Source organism: Carlito syrichta, unplaced genomic scaffold, assembly GCF_000164805.1.
Source record: "Carlito syrichta isolate Samal-C Ts95f unplaced genomic scaffold, Tarsius_syrichta-2.0.1 Scaffold301619, whole genome shotgun sequence".
Classification (NCBI taxonomy): domain Eukaryota; kingdom Metazoa; phylum Chordata; class Mammalia; order Primates; family Tarsiidae; genus Carlito; species Carlito syrichta.
Genome location: NW_007245715.1, coordinates 486,580 through 504,396, shown reverse-complemented (window position 1 = coordinate 504,396; position 17,817 = coordinate 486,580). Strand labels below are relative to the sequence as shown.

Below are 17,817 nucleotides of genomic sequence, written 5' to 3'. Positions count from 1 at the left end.
GCTTGGTTAAAAACCTTCCTGGCTTCTGAAAGGTTGTGTAGTTTCTAAAAATCCAGGCCCATCAAACGCATGTGGCCACTAGTCGGTTGCCTTTGTGTTTGCTTGGGCTTTAGGCCTACTGCATGCATACATCACAGTGAATAAAGCTGACCCGACTTTACAGTGCTGGTTCCATTCTGTTCTAGTGACTCAACATTTGCCTTATCTCTCCAAAGAATTCTTAAGAGAAGGTAGCTTATAAGTGATATTGTCGTACCACACAGTCTCCTGGAAGAAAATATGCATAATTATGGAAAACAACTATAAGCAGAGTCTTAGACCACCGGCCAACCCAGACATCATATTGGATAGATTATAACCCCAGAAGGAACCTTGGAAACCTTTTAAATTCTACACCCTCAGAGCAGTCAAATTACCTAAGGTCACATGTCTAATTAGTAGCAGAACTGGGATTTGAGTCCAGACTTCTTGCCTTCTAGTCCAGATCCTAGTCTACTGGATCAATGTTTTCCAATATGTACTCCACAAGATGTTAATAGACACTACACACAAAAGAGTGTCATGGTCAAGTAAGTTGAACAAACATTGAGTTCAAGATGATGAAACAGTTATTTATGACAGGACTTCTCAGAGTCTTTGAAACACCATTGTTTATTGTGATTTTTCCAGTATGTGGGGGGATGATTAGCAGTTTTCTAAATTTACTTCATCCTAGAATGCTTTTGTGGTGGAACATCTGTGTAGTATATTTTGAGAGATACCATAGAATGCTTCCTCTCTTAAATAAGTTCAAGGGTTTTTTAAGGATACGTTCATGGGTGATGAGGCTATGATTTTTGTATAGAAAATGTTGAGGGTTCAGTTTATATTTCTGACCCACTGATCCACATAATGGAAGCCACCATGTATGACTGGAAAAACTATAGGAGTGGTCCAAGATAGAAATCTCTCTTTAGGACTACTGCTATCTTTAAAACCAATTTTGTTTTTTTTGTGTGTGTGTTTACTTTAATGGCACTTTGATTCTGCACCTGTTTTGACACAAAGAGGAAAGGCATCTCTTGGTAAAACACCAACTCTAAAAATGGGCCTAAATGTAATAATATGTAGTCTAAATGTAGAAACATATTCTACATGTTCTTGATTTTTATGGGACATGACTCTTTTTTTTTTTTGAGTTGGAGTCTCACTCCATCGCCCAGGCTGGAGTGCAGTGGCACGCTCACGGCCACCCCAATGTCTACCTGCAGGGCTCTGGTGATCCTTCTGTCTCAGCCTTCCAAGTAGCTGGAACTATAGGCACGCGCTACCACTGCCTGGCTAATTTTTTGATTTATTGTAGAGACAAGGTCTCACCATGTTGCCCAGGTTGGTCGGGGACATAACTCTTTTTGGGGTCTTACAGAAAACAGTTATGGACCTATTGTGACATCAAATGCATATTCATAATAAAGTTTGCATACAATGTTAGGGTGTTTTTGTGTACCCGTTAAGCCGATCAATAAATCACTGAGCTAGATGCACTGCCCTCAAAGATTATTTTCTAAAACAAAACGTACACACACTATGCAACAAGAAATGGTGGTAAGACTTTCAGTTGCTCCCTCAGCAGTTATATTTTTTCTTATTTTTGAATTCTCTGTTCTTGGAAGGTGGCCTGTTGCCTACTAGTTCCTGTTTCGATTCTGGCTTTGTCAATTGTGCTGAAGGGCTGTCAGTCGTGTTCCTTCAATTGCCGTGCTTGGGATTTCCTGTAGCTGTTGTTTAAAAATACCAGTCCTAGTTTTTCTTTCTGGAAGCAGCCCTCCTAACTTTTTGGAAAGGAAAAAAAAAAAAAAGCAGGCACAAGGACAAGACACATGCACATAGGAACCACATAGGAAAAAGGAAGATAACTGCAGGTAGTGGAATGAGGTAATATGACTGCCTGTGACTTGCCTAGGGTCGGACCACTTCTCTCTGGGCCTGTTTGTTCATTTGTAATCTGAGCAAGTTGTCCTCACTAGGCCATCACCCGACCTTCTTCTGCCTCTGATTTTCCATGGGGCTGGCTTCATTTTTATTATTGACATTTAATAACCAAAAGCAACATCTTTTTGGGGGCTTCTGTTCTTACTTGCCACTACTATTATTTCTTTTTGCTCAAAATAGAGATTTGATTAGTCCATTAATCACCTTCTCCCACTGCCTAGCATTTACCCTTCTCTAACTTTCTCTGTTTCCTTGTAAATCTGTCTCTCTTAATCATAATCCCAAATTATTCATTTCTCTTATTCTGCAAAGGAAAAGTCCCTCATTTCTATACCAGGCTCTCTGGGTTCTACCTTCTTGTTTGGGAGACAAGCAGACACTGTGTAGACCTAGAGGGGAAGGGCACAGTGGCAGCTGTGTGCACTCAGGGCGAACTGGAGAAAAGAGGATTAATTCTGAGACATGTGAAGCCTAGCAGAGGACCCAATGTTCCAGAAGAATGCAAATAAAGCCCCCAGAGATACAACTGGAGGAGCACTTCTCAACCCTGACTCAACACAATTAAACGCAGGGTGTGGCAGTTATAATAAGCACTGAAAATCATTGGGTTGAATGGTTTGTTATTGCAAAAGTCTGAGGAGCTGGAGTTTTCATAGGCTTAGAACTTGGGCCAGGTGTGGGAGATGAGGTCAAATTTATTGGCTTTTGGGGAAAAGGTGTCTTGCTGGAGTTCTGCAATCCTAATTGAGCTTTTTTTCTAAATCTTTAAGGTAGCAGGAGTGACTTGGTGGGGGAAAAAAACCCACAAAAGATAAATATACCAAGAAAACTCTTCAAAACTCGAATTGAGGAAGTAAAACCTTATTAGTCTTTCAATATTTCTAGGTACATGCTATATTAAAATATTGCATCTATTTCTTTGTGCTACGCTTCATATTACTCTATGTTGTTGACTCTAGGAAAGAGATTCTTGAAAATGACCCATGAACAGTTTCTAAAAATCATGCAACCCTCTCTATCCCTGTCATTCTTCCTCACTTCCAGACCTCAAAATACCAGGGGAGTCTGGGACTCTGAAATTTTACTTTAATTCAAGAGACTCAAGGTGGAGTGACAGAAAGAATCCAGCCCAGTCTGGGTGCTAGAGATCTGTATTCCCTGTCTACATGTTCCCTGTAAGGTTGGGATCTGAGACTTCACTGGCACTTCTGACTGCTGCTAACTGGTTGTGTGGGTTTGGGAATTCACTTAACTTTTCTGGGTCTGTTTCTCTATTTGTAAAATGAAGGGTTTGCACTAGGGAATCCCCAAATGTTCTTTTAGCATAAAAGTTCAATAATTACCAGGGACCTGCTCAGATTTAAAGGACAGAATCTTGGTCCACTTCATAGGAAGGTAATCAAAGTGTATGCAAATGTGCTGAGCAAACCTTACAACAACACAAATGTCAACCATCATCATCATTAGAATTCCTTAAGCAGCTCTCTCTCTTCAAAGCATGCTTTACATCTTCTACCATTTGTGCTAAAGAGCAATTCCTGCCTTACAGGTTTGGTTTGACTAAAGGAGGCAGGACGTCAGCTCAGGTAGATGACATTTTTTGTAAATGAAAGTAGCATCTGAAAGTTCTTAGGAAGGAAGTGGGCTAAGACCTACCCTCAGTCCCCAGGGTAGGTCTGTCTCATTTAAGGGCATGAACAGTATTTACTAAGAAACAGGGTGTTCTCAAATGAGGCTTTGCCCAAACAATGAAAAGTTCCAAGGGTAATAATAGTCATTCTAGATGCTTATCTTTTGCCTTTCATCTGTGCATTTCCAAGTAATTCACCTGAATCAACTTATTAGCACTCCTAACCCCACACCAGCCATCATCACCCTTGCCTTTGGGTTGAAGGGAGGTAAGGTTATTTGAGCTTTGCCTCTGAAGAAAGGCCCTGGGTTGAAAGAGATCATTCTTCTGTCCATACCTGGTGGAATTCTCTACTAAAGCCAGTGGTGAACTCTCTCATCTTTTGTCCCCCATTCCCAGGACTCCCATGGTGCCAACTCATTCCCTTGCTTAGTATCCCAGGGTGTCAGAACTGGAACGCTCCTTAAAGACCTCCTGCAGTGGGCATTCCTTTTACAGTGCACAACACTGAGGCATTCAATTGACCCAGGGATGGGAAGTGAAACGCCCAAAGCTACGCAGCTATTTAGGAACATAGTCAAAAACTTGTCTTAAGAGACAAAAAATAGAAGCTATGTCCCACCCTCTCCTCCCCAAACCCAAAGAAAACCAAACATCTTTGTACCCCCCTAGGCATCTTAATACTGCTTAACCTGAGGAGTATGGGGAAGATGAGGTACATAGTACATAATGTCTATCTGATCACATAGCACATAGTTTCTGCTGCCACCTCTGAACAGTTGTCTCATTTCGGGCAACTGTGGTGGCCCTTCCTCTCCTAAGCTCCTGGAATGGGTCATTCTTAAGGAAGATGGAAGTTGCAACTCCTTCATTCTGTATAGAATGAGTTAAGGAGATCTCTCCTTTTCGCTCATCTAATAACTAAATTAACATAAGCCCACAGGCACAGGGCTTTAGATAACAGAATGTCAGTTTGTGAACAATTGTATGAAATAAAAACTGTACATGGTGGCCCAGAAGCCTGGGCAGCTCTAGGCTTCAGACATTACCTACCCTAAGGTAGAAGCAGGCCTTTTGCCAGGAACACAGCTGAATCAACTCTGTGTTTTTCACAGAATAGGTATACAATAAATATTTGCAGATTGTTTAGTAGGCAAAAATTCTAGGCACTTGGATACTTTTCCATTTCAGCTTATTCTTTTTATTTATTATTATTCATTGTTTTTAAATGTTTAGCTACAAAGGCACAGGTGGCTAGGGTTCCGTACAACTGAAAGGAATATTGATGACAGTGGCTGTCATCTATATTTCCCAAGTGGGTTTCTTAGTAACACTGCTTCTGGGTTATCTTGAGAAAAATAGATTCTGTGTTCAAATAAGTTAGGAAACATTACTAGTCTTCCTTCTCTGGCTCCCCAAGATACTAAAGACACATACCTTATTAAAAACACTGAAAAGAGTTGGTGTAAAAAAACATTTTTACTTTTGTTGAACAAGTTCGTTCTATGGTCATTTGACCATGTAACAATCTCTCCCCCATTTTTTGCATGATATCTATTAAAGTTCCACACAATTTGTGCTCTTTAGAAAATACCTTAGGAATTGTGGTTGAGTCCAATTTCTGAATTTTGCTTGTAAAGAAAGAATTCCCAAGAGAAGCTGAAGTTCTTATAGGAAGTTAGTGGAGAAGTAGGACTAGAACCTCATTTCCCGACTGTCTGGCCCAAACTGGTCAACCATACCCAATTACAGCAGTTTTCCTAAAGGTGGGTCCTGGGATGCCGAGTATCATGAGTAGCACTTGAAATGATATGCAAAAAGATGTGAAATTTTACTCTCTCATGAGTCCTTTGGGGTAATTTGCTAAAACATAGAGATCATTTTAGTCGTTATTTATTTTTTTGAGTTGGAGTCTTACTCTGTCACCCAGGCTAGAGTGCAGTGGCACACTCACAGCCACTGCAGCCTTGTCCTGCTAGGCTCAGGAGATCCTTCCACCTCAGCCATCCAAGTAGCTAGAATTACAGGTGTGTGCCACCACACCCAGCTAATTTTTCTTGACTTATTGTAGCGATGAGGTCTCACCAAGTTGCTCAGACTGATCTCAAACTTCTGGTCTCAGGCAACCCTCTCGCCTCAACCTCCCAAAGTGCTGGATTACAGGCTTGAGCCACCGCGCCTGGCCTAGTTGCTCTTTAAAAATGGGAAACATATTCCATTATTTTCTTATCTTATAGATCTCGGGATGTCTGCTCAACACAGCCTGATTATGCCATAGGTGCTTAGTAAATGTATTAAATGAGTGAATAAATGAAAGAACCTAGCATCCTACCAGAGGAGATTGGTGGCAAGGAAGAAGAAGAAAAGGTCTAGGAACTGAAAAACAGAAAAAAGAGGGAAAATGTGGAGAAAGAGATGGGTAAAAAAAGAGCCAGTAGTCACTGATCTGTAAAGAAAACAATGAAGAGAAGGGAAAAGTGCATATGATGAAAAAAAAAAGAAAGAAAACAACAAAACAAAACTAAGGGTCTGGGAAGCTTTGTTTTTAAAAAGTAAACATGACTCATGAGGCTAACTCTGATACTGGCCATGTCAGGAGGCCCCCATACAGGAGATGGGGATGACCACCAATTGTTGAGAATCTATGTGAACTCATATCAAGACGTATTTATTGCAGGGGTACAATAAGGCATTTTTAAGTGCTACAACAGTAACAGGTAAGTAAGACACAGATATTGCCCTCAACAGGGTTACAGTTCAAAGGGAAGAAGAGCTAGAACAGGGACTCAAAATGCTAGGTTGTGATCAGTGCCTCCAGAGGCACAAGCCAATACTATGAGGAATCAGGGAAGATCATATCAAGTCATGAGACTTAAAGACTTTGAATGAGGACCAGGAAGCACGAATAGGATTGTATTAGGCAGAGATGGGAAGTTAAAGAGGCATTTTTTTTTTTTTTTTTTTTTTTGAGTTGAAGTCTCACTCGGTTGCCCATACTGGAGTGCAGTGGCCGTTCCCGGCACCGCAGCCTCGACTTGCTGGGCTCCGGTGATCCTTCCGCCTCAGCCTTCCGAGTAGTTGGAATTACAGGTACGCGCTACCACGCCCGGCTGATTTTTGGATTTTTATTGTAGAGATGAGGTCTTGCTGCCCAGGCGGGTCTCGAACCCGCGGGCTCAGGCAATCCACTCACCTCAGCCTCCCAAAGGCGTGGGATTACAGGTTGAGCCACCGAGCCTGGCATCATTTTTTTTTTTTTTTGAGTTGGAGTCTCACTCTGTCGTCCAGACTGGACCTGCTGGGCTCGGTGATCCCTCCGCCTCAGTCTTCCGAATAGCCGGAATTACAGGTGTGCGCTACCACACCCGGTTATTAATTTTTGATTTATTGTAGAGATGAGGTCTCGCCAAGTTGCCCAGGCGGGTCTCGAACCCGCGGGCTCAGGCAATCCACTCACCTCAGCCTCCCAAAGCACGGGATTACAGGCTGAGCCACCGAGCCCGGCAAAGAGGCATTTTAAGGTGATAAAACAATGAACTAACTACCAGGAGGTGTGGAAGTGTATGGAACAGTGAGTGGTTCAAGTGAGTTTTAGCAAAGGGGGTGTATATATTTGGAGAGAAGGCATGGCCAGAAAGTCTTTAAGTCACACTGCAGGGCCTTGAATGCCAGGCTGAGGTGCTGATGCTCCAGGAGGTAATGGGAAGGACGTGAAGGATTTTTTTGTGCAGAGAAATAATAGACTTGGAGATGGCTCCCGGGGAGGGTACCTGGGCAGAAAAGGGTAAGTCAGGGGAAGGAGCTGGCTTGTGGGGGATGAGGCGGTTCAGTTCTGGAAAGCTCAAACAACCGTTCAGGTGTTGCCCATCAGACAACAGGAAAATCTGGCCAGAGCACAGAGACAGCATGGATCTGGACATTACCTCAGGGGATAGCTACCTAGAAAGAATGAGAGGAAAAGACCAACCAAAGAGAACTCAGCCAAGAGGAAAAGTCACGGGGGTAAGGGGGTGGGGGTGGGGGAGGAAGGAGCTTCCATAGAGAAATTATAACCATGGTGGCCTGACTAGTCATGATTAGAAAAAGGGGCTTCAGATAGTTTTTCAGTCTGTTTTTCATCTGTGAAGTGGGAATGATTTCTATCTCAAAGGGTGAGGGGATATCGCTGTGAGACATGTCTTAGCAGGGGATTTGCACAAATCGGAGCAATGGAGTTAGCAGTAGCCAGAGAGAGAAGGAATTGGAGAGGCTGGGAGTCTTCCCCTGTGGGGTGTCCAGAAATGCAGGCAGGGACCCTCAGGAAGCCCAAAGCCTTTGCTTTAGTACACAGAACGCCCTGTGAGGGAAATGGGTGAGCTGGGCCTAGGTAGCCTCATCCTAGTCCCCATCCCCCAGCACGGCCCTCGTGCCAAAGATTCCATCCCGCAGCGCCTCCCAGCACCCTCCGGCCCGAGCTTCCCGCTCCGCTCCCACTCCAGCAGCTCCAAGAATCAGACGCGCATGCGCCCTCCTGTGCGCAACCCCCAACTTTCCACGTTTCACTTCTCCCCCCGTCCTCCTCAGCTCCAGCTCCGCCGCAACGATTGGCCAGCCGCCCTCCTTATCTCAGCCAATAAGTGTCGTCCTCTCGCCCCCGTGTTACTGGGTAGAACAAAACAAAAACAAACAGAGCGAGAGGGGCCACAGACGCTGCGAGGCGGCGGCCGAGGCGGAGGAGCGGGGTCGGGAGCTGCTGACTGGGGACCGGGGCGAGCATTGGCAGTGGCCCGAGGGGTCGGTACCGGTGGGCGCAGCTGTCACGCTCCGGAAGATTGAGCCTGTCTCCCATCCCCCATCTCTCCTCGGAGGCAAGCCGCACGTTGGGAGGGGGAGGGGAAGGGGGAGGGGGCGTGAAGGCCGCGGCCGGTCCGGGCCAAGAGGGCCGGAGGTCCGGTCACCTCTTCTACGCCGCGCGGGTCCGTCAGCGCCCAACGCCTCGGACTGCGGAGAGCCAACCCCGGTTCTCTCCTCCCGGGCCCGCCGGGGGCGCGGCGGCGCGGGCCCGCCCCCTCCCGGAGCCCCCTACCCACTCAGAGGGGCGCGCGGGGCTCTCGCCGCGGAGGGGGCTCCTCCTCAGCCCGTCGCCAAGGCAGACGTTTAATGTAGGGGTAAGGGGTTGGGAGGCGTGTTTCCGGCGAGACTGAAATCCTGTGAGGAAGGTTTGCGCCCTCCCCGCCCCCGTGTCCTCCCTGGGAATCCTCTGAAGATGCTGCCCGGTCCGGCGCTTCCAGACCCGGACCCTTCGGCGCCCCCCAGGAGCCCCGACCCAGCACTTCCCAGGGACCGGCCGGGGCTGGGGGCTTCGCGGGTCCCGGCCTGCGTCGGCTGCGGGAAGCCGGGCCTAGCTGCTGTGGGGGGAGGGGCCGCGCGCACCCGGGGCAGGGGGGGCGGACGCGTGCCCGCCGCCCTGGCCCTGCGCGAACTTCGCTGCGCCCCCCGCAAAGGGTCTCCCTGGTAGCTTAGGTAAAATACCCCTCATGTAAAACAAAGACAGAAAAGGAACCCCCTTTCTGTGAAACCCACGCCGTGTCTGCTGCGTTTGTCAGATGGGTGCTGTAACATACACGGAGTTTTTTAAAAGCCAAGAGCTTCAAAACTGCAGACGTCAATATCGCCCATTTCCCCCATGACCTTCTGAGGACTGGCTGCGGAGCCAGCGGCTGTGTAGGGTCTACAGATTAAAACGATTAAACAGGCGGGGAGGGGGAAAGGTTACCACATGTTTTTAACTTGCATTTTTACTGTTAATTATTAGAATATAGTAAGGCTTTTTGGGAAACCACCGTATCCTTTTTTTTTTTTGGAAGAAGGGACCACTGCAGATGTGCTCTGAATCATTGGTGCTTATGCCCTTAATATTCCTTTATTTAAAAGTTTATTGAATTCCTTAATACCTCAGCAGGCATCTTTGGATTTTAATTGATTGGTTTTTCTGTAGTACTAACGTGAGAGGAAAAATAATTGTTAGTACTGCAAAAATAAATGCTACTTGGGTATTTTATGTAGTGCTCACTTTTGCATTATTGTGGTAGAATGGTGATTTTAGGTTGCTAATTAGCGGTGAGTATAGCCCAGAAATGAATACAAGTAATTTGCTAGTTAACGAATGGTAAAATCATGACTCACAAAAATGTCAGATTAATTTTTGTCTGATAAATTTATGAGCTATATTTCAGGAAATAGATGTTTTTTGGTGGGGAGGCTCTATCAGAGAATGTCTTTGGCAATTGAATACTTCTGTATGTTTATTTCTGTATAACACACTGAAGAAAAGAACTGTTTAATTTCAGTCTTCATTTTTTTCTAACTTGCACGTATAGTTTTGTTTTCTCATGAAAATAAATTTTTATAGTTTACTATGAAAGAAATGGGATTTAGATTTTTTGTTTTACATTTTCTTGTTCGGTCCAAGATCTTGATTGTTAAATAAATTGGAAAAAAAACCCTACTACTCTGAAGAGAGTAAAAATGTGGAACTTATCTTTATCCTTCTCTAAGCTCTGAAAATGTCTGTTGTTATCAAGTTTGACTTGAGTTCTTGTTTGGGTTATCATTGCCTAAAGACACAGGACTACTTTTTGTTATTATTAATAAAAACAAACCTAGTTAAGTTATAGATGATCGTACCTGATAATTTTCTTTGCCTGACTGAATGTCTTCTTTATAATAGTTTAAGATAATTATTTTTAATGTTAGGAAAGCAATATTTATAAGTTTGATATAACAGTAGAAGTCTGTTTTAAGATGCTTTTCTCTGTTAACCCTAAAAAAGTATCTTCCTGTGGCATATTAAGCTTAAACATGTGTAGATTGTTCTGGATTTGGAAAGTCTGGGTTCTAGTCCTGGCTCTTTCACTGAGCAACTGTCTATCCTTGGACAGATCACTTACCTTCTCTGAATCTTATTTGTGTGCAAAGTGGAATACCTACCTCAAGATTGTCCTGTAAGGTACATTGAATGATACATGTAAAATTATTTTTGAATTTTAAAGCGCTTTATGAACATCAGTTACCATTTCACTTATTAGTTAGGTTCTGCAGAAACTATTCTCTTAAAGATTATATGTTCATCAAGAATGACAAAGACTTTTAAATGTCTCTTCAGTTAAAAGAACTCAGACACATACATATACTTTGGGAAACTGAGGCGGGAAGATTGCTTGAGGAAAAAAAACCAACTCAGACACATCATATGATATCTCTTTCCTATAACATATGTAATTCATGTACTGAAGTGAAACAATGTGGCATTTTCAGCCATGGGGGATATGAAATATTTAGATTTGCACACTATTTTTATCCATATATCTATATGAAACTCTATATACATATCTTTAAGATTAATTTTTTCCCTAAACCAGAATTGGTAGAAATTATGATATTGAAAAGTGATTATGTAGAATCACATGTCAATTTATTCTGAATAGAATCAAGAAGGATCTCACCATTTTCTTCTGAAGCACTATGATAGCATCTTAGTGTAGTGTAAGGATTATGCCATATTAAGCTTACAATTTTAGCCTAAGGTGTATTTGTTTTTGTTTCACAAAATAATACCCTTTTCTGAAGAAAAGGGCTATGAACTTAGAAGATGTTAGCAAATAATAGTATATATTGAGAAATTTAAAACTCATTTTCACCTTTGAATTCCAAGATGCATCATTTGTAATTGTCATCTTAAAATAACATCTAACAGTAGTTTATGTTATAAGAAAATAAATGTGCCTTTCTGTAATTAGTTTATTAGGCATTTTCACTGATTTCTACATTTTATGTCTCAGAAGAGCACACTGCTAGCAAAATGATTACAAATGACTGGAGGACCTTTTCAATCTATATGGCTTAAATATCTACTTAAGTAATCTAAACCACCATTTAAAAATATTACTAGAGAGAATCTGAAATTTTATTTAGTTATGCCTTCTGGTAATGTTTTTTGAAAACTTGATAATCTTTCAAATAACATTAGATCTGTATCACTAAGTTAATTGTCTAAAAGGTAACTAATCAAAACTTCTCAATATGAATGATTTTTAAGAGATTTTGAAACTGGGGTCTAAAATAGTGAGATACCTATATCACTGTAATTTTTCCTTTCCTGAATCAGGTCAGATTTTTAAAAAATGTTTTTAATTTTTTTAGAAAGCAGGATTTATTGAGAAGACAGAGATGCTCCCACAGTGCGAGGGGACCCGAAGGGGTTGCCCAGATTTTTTTTAAAGAATGGATTTTTCAGTTATAAAGATATGCTAATTATGGAAAAACCTGATATATATGTATTTTTTGAGTTGGAGTTTCACTCTGTCGCCCAGGCTGGAGTGCAGTGGCACACTCAGGGCCACCCCAGTGTCAACCTGCTGGGCTTAGGCAATTCTTCCGCCTCAGCCTTCCAAGCAGCCAGAACTGCAGGCGTGTGCTACCATGCCCAGCTAATGTTTTTTTGATTTATTGTAGAGACGAGGTCTTGCCAAGTTTCCTGGTCTGGTCTCGAACCCACAGACTCAGGTAATCTACTCGCCTTGGCCTCCCAAAGTGCTGGGATTACAGGCTGAGCCACCTAGGCTGGCCAAAAACCTGATTTTTAAAGTTTCTCCCAATCTCAAATTCTGGTTACAGTAATTATAGAGATCTGGTAATGAGTGGCAGATATATCAACCTTCAGATATGCTTTAGGGTGAAAAGTAACACAGTAATGTGATATTCTTGATTAGCCAAAACTGTGTTGTTTGTATTTTAGAGTAGTTCTCATAATTCATTGGTAGAGAATTATTCAATATTTATGTTCCTATATATGTCTGTCAGATTACTTTTGAGGCTTGGTATCCCTAAAATATTTGGGGGTGTGTGTGTATTTTTTTAACTTGAAATAAACATACATAGCAAATATATCTTTTAAATTTCAATTTAAGGGTGCTTTGGCACATGCTGAAAACTGGAGTTTTTTGACTCATAAATTGTCAAGAAGACAAACTAAATTTTAATTAGAGTATATTGCCTTTGAAAGTAAAGTGAACCCTTTTTTTAAAAAATAAGGAAATACATGGTTTTTAAAAATAGTGTGCTTAAGTAAATTTAGCTTACTTATATCCATTTAGAAGATGTTGAAGCTTTTTTTCTTTTTAAAAAATAGATTCTGAAGGAAGACTTCCATTTGGTAATTTGTTTAATCAGTGCAAGTGAAATTAAGGAACAATGGATGTAGAAAATGAGCAGATACTGAATGTAAACCCCATAGGTGAGTAATATCTTGATCCTTATTTGTGCTATGAGCAAGCTTCCGATCATTTCATGTTTTATGAGAACATGATAGTAAAAATGTCTCTAAATATTTTTATAAGAAAACGGGCCATATTACTTTTTTTTAATTTTTATTTTTTTGAGTTGGAGTCTCGCTCTGTCGCCCAGACTGGAGTTCAGTGGCCGCTCCCGGTCACTGCAGCCTCGCCTGCTGGGTGCCAGTGATCCTTCCGCCTTAGCCTTCCAAGTAACTGGAACTACAGGCGTGAACTACCACGCCCAGCTAATTTTTGATTTATTGTAGAGACGAGGTCTTGCCAAGTTGCCCAGGTGGGTCTCGAACCCGCGGGCTCAGGCAATCCACTCGCCTCAGCCTCCCAAGGCGTGGGATTACAGGCTGAGCCACCGAACCTGCCTAGTTATCACATTCTTTACTCAGGTGTTTTAATTTTAATTTTGGTTTTCATAAGGTCAGATCAGTAGTGTTTGTGGAGCTCCAAAATAGGTGAGTATGAATAGCAAAATATAAAAAAGCAATTGGTATATAAAATTGATTAAAAATTATAAGGTCAGGTATATCAGTTATGCCAAGAGGGAATGTTTACTGCTGCAGACACGTAACATATATTTGAAAGGGTATTAAGAAAAGAAACTCAATTATAGGAAATATAAAATGTTTAAATTGAATACTTTAATACTCCAAAGGACAATTTGAAACATTTTATTACACTTCTAAGTCCTTAATCTTCTGGATCAGTTATGCAGTTCACCTCAATGGTGGAATAATGACAACACTATGTTACATGTAGATGTTTAAAATTTTTGTCAACCACTCTGTCTTACATGAAAACACCATCTAATTTGCCTAATCTCTGGTCTTTCTCTCTCCTCTTTAACCTTTTGTCTATTTCTCTTTATTCATTTATTCATCCTGTCCCTTTAGCTTCCCATGCATTACTACTAAGGACTACAGTTACTGCTGCTGTTGATTTAGTTATGATAGTGGTTGTGATAATGTCCCAAACACACCATTCCAACACTAGCTTCCTACTAGTCCAAAAACTTTTAAGGTATTGTTTTGCTCTTCTTTAATCCCAGATCTATTCTGTTTTTTTTTTTTTTTTTTAAGTTGGAGTCTCATTCTGTCGCCCAAACTGGAGTGCAGTGGCCGCTCCCGGCCACCGCAGCCTCGACCTGCTGGGCTCCGGCGATCCTTCCACCTTAGCCTTCCAAGTAGCCAGAATTATAGGCATGCGCTACCACGCCCGGCTGATTTTTTGATTTATTGTAGAGATGAGGTCTCACCAAGTTGTCCAGGAGGGTCTCGAACCCACGGGCTCAGGCAATCCACTCACCTCAGCCTCCCAAAGGCCTGGGATTACAGGCTGAGCCACCGAGCCCGGCTATGACTGTATTTCTAATGCTTTGGGAGGTTGAGGTGGGAGGATTGTTTGAGCCCAGGAGTTTGAGACTGCAGTGAGCTATGATCACACCACTACACTCCAGCCTGAATGACAGTAAAAAGACCCTGTCTCTAAAAAAATTAATAAAGTGTCATATCAGTATTTGCCCCACAGTTACTACCTCCTCTTGATTTTTTCCAGTTAGCTCGTGACTGAATTACTGCCACATTTTCTCAGCTGGTCTCCCAGAAGAGAAGGACCCAAACAAGGGGGGACCCAAAAAGTCCCAGAATTTATTTATAAAAACTGTATTGCCAGGCTCGGTGGCTCAGCCTGTAATCCCACGCCTTTGGGAGGCTGAGGTGAGTGGATTGCCTGAGCCCGCGGGTTTGAGACCCGCCTGGGCAGCAAGACCTCATCTCGACAATAAATCAAAAAATCAGCCGGGCGTGGTAGCATGCGCCTGTAATTCCGGCTACTCGGAAGGCCGAGACGGAAGGATCGCCAGAGCCCAGCAGGTCGAGGCTGCGGTGGCCGGGAGCGGCCACGGCACTCCAGTCTGGGTGACAGAGTGAGACTCCAACTCAAAAAAAAAAACCAAAAAACAACAAAACAAAACAAAAACTGTATTTATTCTTACATGTTTAAACTTCATTCACCTTCGAAGTACTCTCCATTTAATGCAATACACCTATCAAGTCACTTTTTTCCACTGCTCAAAACAGTTTTTGAACTTGTCAGTTTTGAAGCCTTTTAGTACTTGTGCCGTTTTTTGTTTCACATCTTTTATATTGGCCAAATGTTTCCCTCTCAGGCCTTTTTTCATCCAGGAGAAAAAAAAAGTCTCTCGGGGCAAGATCGGGTGAATAGGAAGAGTGGGGCACGGGGGTCATGCTTTTTTGGTCAAAAACTGCTGAACACTCAGCATAGTATGGGCAGGTGCGTTATCTTAGTGGAAGAACCAGTAATCTGTTTGCCGCAATTTGGGATGTTTCTTCCACAGATAGTAACTCACCCGTCTCAAAACTTCTGTGTAGGGTTGGGCTCGATGGCTTAACCTGTAATCTCAGCACTTTGGGAGGCCAGAGTGAGTGAATTGTCTGAGCGTGCGGGTTCAAGACCAGCCCTGGCAACTTGACGAGACCTTGTCTCTACAATAAATCAAAATATTAACTGGGTATGGAAGCGCGTATCTGTGGTTCCAGCTACTTGGAAGGCTGAGACAGAAGGATCGCTGGAGCCCAGCAGGTTGATGCTGGGGTGACTGTGAATGTGCCACTGCACTCCAGCTTGGGTGACGGAGTGAGACTCCAACTCAAAAAAGAAAAAGAAAAACTATTGAAATTTGACTTCAGTCCATTCAACAATTCAATAAATATTTATTTGAAAAAAAACTTGATCAGTATATAAAAACTTTGGTTGGAGGAACAAATTCCAAGTGTATTACTAAGGGCCTGCCCTCCAAAAGATAATTCCAGGGTTTTTTCGGTCCCCCCTTGTACTTTTTCTTTTCTCTAATATACTCTGTATTTCTTACCCAACTAATTCCCCATCTCCTACCTATCATATAAGATCTATGGTCTGACAGTTTGACTGTGGGAGTGGTCAACAGTGATTCTGATGAGGTAAACAGGAGCATGATCATAAAAGACTAAGTTACAAGGTAAAAAGTTTACACTTTGACATAATGGGAATACCTTTAAAGGGTTTTCAGTGAGGGCATGTTTTAGAAAATCAGTCTATTCAGTTTGGAGTATAGTTTAAAGACTGAAGGAGGGAAACTAGTTAATGGAGTAATGAAATAATTTGACTTTAATGTTTTGTTAAAAACAAAACATTCCTAACAAGTATAAAACATTCCTAAGTATAAAACTTCAAGGTATAAAAGTTCTTAAGTACTTAGAGTTATAACTTTTATACTTTTTGTCAAGAATTTTAAAGATTTTTAATCCATCTATGCTTTTTATAGGTTGATTAAAATTTTTGGTTTCAACATATCTTTTTTTTTTTTTTAGTTAGAGTCTCACTCTGTTGCCCAAGCTGGAGTGCAGTGGCACACCCATGGCCACCCCAGCGTCGACCTGCTGGGCTCTGGCAGTTCTTCTGTTTCAGCCTTCCAAGTAGCCAGAACTACAGGAGCGTGCTACCATGCTCGGCTAATTTTTTTATTTATTGTAGAGATGAGGTCTCACCAAGTTGCCTGGGGCTGGTCTTGAACCTGTGGGCTCAGGCAGTCCACTAGCCTCAGCCTCCCAAAGTGCTGGGATTACAGGCTGAGCCACCGAACCCAGCCTTCAACATATCTTAAAACACATTAAAGACCATGCACATAGACCTGTCGTAATTATATTTAGGCATATTTAAAACCATTTGAGTGATTCAGCTGAGTGAGCCATACTGAACAAAACTCTGGATCAGTGGTAACTAAATCAGTAGCATTTCTGACTTAAAAGGTTTTCAGAGTAAAGCCATGTGTGTTTCCATATGATCTCTATGGACATTTCAATTGAGAGTATGAAGGACACTGTGCTAGGTGCTGGGGATACAAAGAAGTATAGTTATGCTTTCTTCTTTGAGGTTTTTGACTTAGTTGGAAAAGAAAAACTATCAAAAAAGAAAGTGATTTGTGTGCGATATGTTAAATGAACACATTTATGTGAGCATTAGTGTTACTGTGGCTAGAGTTAGGGAAGTTTACATGTAGGGAGTAAGACTTGGGATTTTGATGCCTGAAAAGAGCAGCGAGGGGTTCCACTGGGAACAGAAATATGTTGAACTCTTTCAAGGGTTAACATACCAATATTATATAGGCTGGAGGAATTTCAGAGGATGGTAAGTAATATGAGTCAAGTTTGGGGAGATAAACTAGAACTTGAGATGATGGCTTTTCTTGAAAGCAAGCTTTATCTTGAGGGCATTGAAGCATCAACAGTTTGTTAAATGTCTTTAATGTTCTTTTGGATTACGAGTGTTTCCTAGGTATTTATAACGATGGAATGTTTAGCAAGTCATTTAGCACTCCTCAACCTTAGTTTCCTCATCTGTATACAAATGTTAATAATAATTAACTGCCAAACTCAAGGGTAAATGATGAAGTATCCAGCATAGTACCTGACAAGTAGTAGTAGACATTCTGTAAATAGTAGTTTTATTTCCTTTCTCGAGATCCTTTGCCTTTTCGTATTTCTAATTGCTTAACTCTCTTAGCTCACAAAAGTCGAAAGGTTTTATATTTGGTGTTGATATTTGCATTTTTGTGTTGATATTTGCATTTATATTTTTGTGATCTAAATACATGCTATAACATGCTTCTTTAGTAAACCTTGTTCATTAAAATTCAGCACCTTATTTTACTTTCCACAATAACATGAAAAGTAAATCTTATTTAGTTGTCATTTATTAGATTGAAATATGATATTTCCGCTGGGCTCGGTGGCTCAGCCTGTAATCTCGTGCTTTGGGAGGCTACGGTGAGTGAATTGCCTGAGCCTGTGGGTTCGTGACCCGCCTGGGCAACTTGATGAGACCTCATCTCTA

At 42.0% G+C, this 17,817-nt stretch overlaps 2 protein-coding genes across 3 annotated transcripts in view; one reads left to right on the top strand and one right to left on the bottom strand.

Moving 5' to 3' along the window:
* The window catches only part of BBIP1 (BBSome interacting protein 1), a 60,684-nt gene that overhangs the window by 1,616 nt on the left and 41,251 nt on the right, over positions 1 to 17,817 (bottom strand). The window lies entirely within an intron of this gene.
* PDCD4 (programmed cell death 4) overlaps positions 8,155 to 17,817 on the top strand; it is a 31,719-nt gene continuing 22,056 nt past the window's right edge. Inside the window, exons 1-2 of one of the 2 annotated variants that reach the window (XM_021710864.1) lie at positions 8,155 to 8,374; positions 12,771 to 12,875. In XM_021710864.1, coding sequence (XP_021566539.1) covers positions 12,833 to 12,875 — 43 coding nt within the window. In that variant the 5' untranslated portion in view covers positions 8,155 to 8,374; positions 12,771 to 12,832. Of the gene's footprint in view, positions 8,449 to 12,770; positions 12,876 to 17,817 lie in introns of both variants that reach the window. The other variant, XM_008054943.2, reaches the window with a different exon arrangement.